This window comes from Zea mays, chromosome 7 (assembly GCF_902167145.1).
Source record: "Zea mays cultivar B73 chromosome 7, Zm-B73-REFERENCE-NAM-5.0, whole genome shotgun sequence".
NCBI lineage: Eukaryota > Viridiplantae > Streptophyta > Magnoliopsida > Poales > Poaceae > Zea > Zea mays.
This window is the reverse complement of record NC_050102.1, coordinates 35699078-35705483: the sequence shown is the minus strand read 5'-3', so window position 1 is coordinate 35705483 and position 6406 is coordinate 35699078. Positions and strand designations below refer to the sequence as shown.

The following is a 6406-nucleotide window of genomic DNA, read 5'->3' as shown; positions in this document are numbered from 1 at the left end:
CCCCAACGCAGAATTTCCTAAGTTTGGTAATTTTCCATTGGATATGCCATCTAACTGCCCAACAATGAGGACAGGGTCAAATGACTGTGGATTTTTTGTGATGAGTTACATGAAATCTTATGATCACAATGCAGGTGTCATATCTTCTTTCAATCAACCAGTAAGTGTCTGTGCTAACTGTTTCTATAATCCGGTTGCCATCAGTTGTTCATGTTAGCTATAGACGTGTCTAATGCAAGCTATGCTTTTATTGCAAGACAATTCCCGAGACCTACGTGCTCATGCCCTTCATCAACTCACATTCCATCGCATCAACAAGGCGTTGCCACTTCCATTAGATATCCAGAGATTTATGTTTGCGCGCAATTAGTGAACTATGTCAGATCTAAGCAATGGTGTGGGCAATGTACCGTACTGTGGTATTTTGGCCATTTTGTTCAGTTAACAATTGTAGGAAGCTTCCTTATATGTGCTGTTTTCAGAACAATTGTCATGCTACTTTGTGTTAGGGGTGTTACCCAGGTTCTTTCTGTGAACTTTAGTTGGCTGGATACTTATGGTTATGTCGCGAATATGTGAACATCAGATGTTTTCACTTCTGTGTGCTTTAAATATGATCTGTTTTTATGTTCTGAAGATGTTATATGTATACCTCATTCCTTAATATTACCATCTGTTTATATGCGAGTATCATCCAGGCCATATACGATGTTTCCTACTTCAAATTATGCAACATTAGTAAGCAATATACGCTCTATTTATCAGATTTCAACAACTTTATATCTTAGATTATTCGTATCAGATACAACAGACTACTCGCGCGCCTGACTCACTGCTGTCGTTTATCAACAGTACTGGTATATAGTTTACAAATTATACGATCATCCCACAAGTTATATACGATGTTTTGTAGTTCCAGTTACGCAACATTATTAAGCAATATACGCACCATTTATTAGATTTCAATATCCACCTCTATATAAATCAGTTGCCAAACAAGCAAGGTTTATTGTAAAAACAAATTAATCGTATCTCATACAACATTCTAATCACTGTCTGACTCACTACTATCGAACTCATTTGCGTGTTTTTTAGATGTTGTTGTCTCATTCCAATCAGGAGCTTTACTGCCACCCTTGTTCCTAGATCCTGGAGGTCGTCCTCTCTTACGTCCAGCAAGGCTTGCCAACCTTTGTCTATTTTCCTCCATTGACAAACATGTCCTACTGTTGTGACCATCAGCAATTCCACACTTCTGACATTTCCTGGTCATTTTCTTTGTACCTTTTGCTCCCAATTTAATAACCCTTTCTTCACTCCCCTTTATTGTTCTTCCTTTGGGTCTTGAGTTATTTGGTCTTGCCAAGCTTATCCCATCGACTGCAAATTCCAGTTTCTGCAATTCAAAAGTAAATACTTCTCAGCATATCATATTATGTAGTCCAACATACAGTATTTATACCATTATTACCTTTCTGGCATTATCATTTTGTTCACTGACACCACTAACATTCATTATTGCGTGATCATGCAAATTAACCTGTAATTGACAACACATTTTGTTAAGCTCAATCATAACCCAATAACTCAAACGTATAAATCATGTATATGTATAACTGCAAATCGGTAAAGTTGTTAAAGATATTACCTCTTCTAATGGACGTACTGGTATATGTATTTGATCATTGGCCACACCTTGTTCAAGTATAATAGATACGTCTTGAATTTCCTGAAAATTTGGATGAAAGATCATTATACATCATTTACAAATAAACATTAACAACAGTACAATTCAAACCTTGTTATTCCTTTCGTCAAATTCATCATCCTTTTCGTTGTCTCTATTGGCTTCATCATCGTCCTGAGATTTTATTGTTTCACACCTCATCAATATAATATGATTAATAATATGTTACAACATACATATTAAAACATTACATACCTGTATACCATCTCCTCCACTAGTTCCACAAGTTTCCTCAACGTCTATATCTGTTTCCAAACGCGAAAGTACTTCGAGAAGCTCATCCATTACTGTTAGGGCTCTATCATTTCCTGCTTTGGATAAACTAGCATGATGCACTACTTTCATTGCCTTTTTAAGCAACATCTTCTGTCTATATGACTTAGTTTCTCCATCCTTCCCCTTCAAATTCCTATCATCTCTTGAAAACGGAACATCTTGCCTTGCAGAGGTGGTGTATCTTTGTAAAATATATTCTTTCGGTATCCGGTCAATCTGAAGATGCATAAACGCGCGTAGTACATGTACACAGAATAGCCCTATAAAACAATAATGATCTTAAGATTTTGTTCATATGTTTTCAATGTATATATTTACTTTTTAGTACTCCATACCTGTATGTTCCCAATGTTTGCATTCACAAGTATACTTTCCTGCATCTTCATCAGCTGTGACTTTGAATTGGTGTTGTCCCCAAACAATTTTATTCGATCTAGTTGTATGTTGCACTACCCAATCATTTGCACCCCCTTCTTCGTCGTGCATTATCTTGAATGCGGTTGCATATTTCAAAGATTCCTGGAATCTACACATCACAGCCCTTGTGTATGCTCTTGCAACCCTTATCTCAAACATGTATAGCGTGTTCGTTTCCTTTTGACCCTGTGGCATATATAATGCAAATTAGTTTACACTTATATTAAAGTATCAATATACGACATAACAATTTTATCCTCACCATGCTTCCCACTGCTTCTTTTGACTCTTTCATCTTTCTACTGTGTAGAAGTTTCATCATTTGCTTGGCGAATTGATGAAGCGGAGTATTTGCATCAACATGTGCACTTTTGACAAGCCTGTTCATGCTTTCGCTACGCTGTGTAGACAACATTAGACCACAATAATGATTTTTAAAAAAAGCAGGCACCCAATCCTTACGTATTCCATACAGCTTATCCAGAGTACTGTTATCGTGCAGATCAAAATCTTCAAGTAGCATTGACCATGCAGTCTCAAACTCCAACTCAGTCAAAGGATGATGTATTATAGATTGAAACCGTGTCTTAAAGTCCATTTCCTCAAATCTTGCATACAACTCGTTTAGAAAAGGCATATACCTATTTTGCACATGCCATAGACATAAACGATGTATTGTGTGTGGGAAAACCCTCTCGAGGGCTACTGGCATTGCAAGATCTTGATCTGCAAACATATATGACACAATTGTACGAATCTTATTCCATGTTATATAAAGAAAATAATATCTAATTTAAGCCATAGTTGATGTATATACATTTAATTCATTATTATCAGTCGTACCTGTCAGCATCACTCGTGGCCCTTTGGTTCCCATGCATGTTTTGAAGGCGTTGAATACCCATTCAAATGTATCAACAGTTTCATCCCCCAACAATGCGAAAGCAAATATAGTGCAATGTAGGTGGTGATTTGAACCAACAAACATACCTAGTGGTTTTTCATACAGATTAGTCTTATGTGTTGTGTCAAATGTAACCGCATCACCAAAATCAATGTAATCCCCTTGCTGGCTTGCATGTGACCAAAATATGCTTAAAATCTTGCCTTCTTTATCCAATTGGAAGTCAGAGAAAAATTGTGGATTATCCTTTTTGCAGGATGCAAAAAAGGATAGTAGCTTTGCCACATCATTTGCATTTCTTTCTCGTTGCTTTGCCTTTTTCCTGAAATTATTGTGAAAATTTAGCATTAGGCAGAAACAACAACCAGCATATATCATTTATGTATATCAATCGGAACATATCATAAACTTACAGGTTATACATGTCCTGTGCTGTTACAGGCACACTCTCAGGACCACCGTGCATTTCTGATACATAATCCATAATACAATGTTGCGGGATTCGACTCTCTTGCATTGAACTTATGAACTCCATGTATTCAGGATCATGCGTCTTGTTGCATTGTAATTGATTCTTTTCGGTATCCTTTTTAAAAAATTCATGATTATGATCCAAGTGCAACAGATCAATACGCACTGATATAACTGTCTCTTTTGCATCATCATAAATTTTTTTAAGTTTCATACCGGCCTTGCATTGTGTCCGTTTCGAACTGGTACTACGTACCTTTGGGTTTGATATTCCCCTTACTGATCTTTTACCTTCCATCGAGCAATTCAACCACTTACAATTTTTTCGTTCCCTATACTTTTTCAATGGAAATCCAACTTCATATGCATACCTACTATAAAATTTATATGCTTCATCCACCCCACTGAATGTCATACCAACTTTAGGTACTAATCTCGGATCAATTGTAACTTCCTGTGCAAAAAATATAAATTGTATCATCTATGGTACCCTACATATTTTTATGTTGTATGTAGATCATAACAATTTTCATCCAAAAGTTTCACAGTGTATGCACAATATAAATACTGAATGTCACACCATCTCTAGCTGCCTTATACTGTATACAATTCAACGTACAATACTGAAAATTCAAATCAGTTCAATATTACTTACATGTCTCTGCAGAATCACTGGTGTGTCCTGTTCATGATCACCAATAGTACGCATAGTATTAAGGTGCTGTCCTCCTTCAGTTACTGTCATCCTTGATGCCTCAAATATGGTCTGTTCATCAACCCCTGGGGCCCTCAAAGCTGCCGGTGGAGTAATTGCGTCTACAGCAGTAGCTGATTCTGTATGCGTAATTCCATCTGACGCTAACTGGTACCCTCCTTGTTCTTCTTCCTGCACCATTGTTACGATATCCAAGCATTGATTTTGTCTATGAACAGACGTCGGCGTCGCATACTCACTTATGGTCTTGTTTCCCCATGGCGCCGCCATCTTCCAGATCAAAATCGCCCTTCACCCAGCAGCGGACTATCAAATGATGCGTACTCTCCACTTTTCTGGAAGATTATGATTTTTTTCCCTGTACCAAGCGTATATCCAATATCGTGGACGCATATTTCACGGCGCATATCCATTACCCGCTTAATTTTAGGATCGTGGCCGCGCTGATCGTGGGCGATCTGATCGGGGGAGTAACAGTCATCTATGCAATGTTATGAATACATTTACGGTGTCGTAACTGTCTGTTTAAATGCGCTTCCCCCTTTTACGGGTTACACGTCACCGATCCACGTACGAACACGTGGCCCACGTTAGTTTACGCATATTTGTACAAGCTATTATACTTGCATAACTGTACTGCATTAAAACGGGCCGCCTGGATCGATCCATTCGGTTCGACCACGTTCGGCTCGTCTGGCTGGGGCTCCGCGCACCTATATGAAGCCCAGGGCTTCCATTACCAACGCCCTATATATATATATATATATATATATATATATATATATATATATATATAGGGACGAGGTAATGGAAGCCCTGGGCTTCCATTAGTACCAGGAAGCCCCAGCCAGGTATAGCCACGTCCCGTACCAGCGGGCGTCCCATCGGGCACGGGTTCTGACTTGGACAAATTTTAGCGTAAAACGTAAACAAAAACAGCGTAAATGATTACGAATTTTAGCGTAAATCGTAGATCTGTTTTGAAACTGCGAATGCGGCCCGAAAATTACGGCGTAAAAATCTCGCGCGTCCCATCGTGATCGGGTTCTGACTCGGAAAGATTTTAGCGTAAAACATGAACCAAAACAGCGTAAACGAGTATGAAATTTAGCGTAAATCGTATATCTGTTTCGAAACCGTAAATGGGTCCCGAAAATTACGGCGTAATAATCGCGTGCGTCCGATCGTGCGCGGGTTTTGGCTCAAATAGATTTTAGTGTAAAACGTGAGCTAAAACAGTGTAAATGAGTACACAATTTAGCGTAAATCGTATACATGTTTCGTAACAGCAAATGAGGCCTGAATTACGGCGTGAAAATCGCGTGCGGCCGATTGAGCGCGGGTTCTGGCCCGAATGGATTTCAGCGTAAAACGTGAACCAAAACATTGTAAATTATCACAAATTTTACCATAAATCGTATATCTGTTTCGTAATGGCGAATGGAGCCCAAATTTACGGCTCCAAAATCGTGCGCCACCGGTCGTGTGCGGGTTCTGGCTCGGACGGATTTAAGCGTAAATTGTGAACCAAAACAACGTAAATGAGTATGAATTTTAGCGTAAATTGTCCATCTGTTTCATAATAACGAATGTAGATCGAATGTATCTCTCAGCGCATGAGATTGTCATAAAATGCATCAAGAAATTTCGTAAATTGGTGTAAGATACAACAAGAAGTGATCTGAGGTAATTGTAGCGTAAAATGCAAGCTAACCATCTACAGGAGAACTGTTTCAGATTTTACAATAAGATATAAGAGATAATTATTCCTGTACTCAGCTATGATAATGTCGTGTTTACATTTTAGCTGTTGGTACATACACACAAAACTCAGTTTCACCATAACACCACTGTTAGCAAAAAACTGAGTTCAAAA

The 6406-nt window shown here is 38.4% G+C and overlaps 1 protein-coding gene across 1 annotated transcript; it reads right to left on the bottom strand.

Annotated features, from left to right (window-relative positions):
- Nucleotides 1-1045: 1045 nt before the first annotated feature.
- LOC103633821 (protein FAR1-RELATED SEQUENCE 5-like) lies at nt 1046-4085 on the bottom strand. The gene is made up of 9 exons (XM_020541520.2): nt 3758-4085; nt 3284-3666; nt 3132-3166; nt 2359-2626; nt 1943-2283; nt 1799-1861; nt 1649-1729; nt 1472-1540; nt 1046-1396 (listed from the first exon to the last, which is right to left on the bottom strand). The coding sequence occupies exons 1-9, from the start codon at nt 4027-4029 to the stop codon at nt 1046-1048; spliced, it is 1863 nt and encodes a 620-aa protein (XP_020397109.1). The 5' UTR covers nt 4030-4085.
- Nucleotides 4086-6406: the final 2321 nt, after the last annotated feature.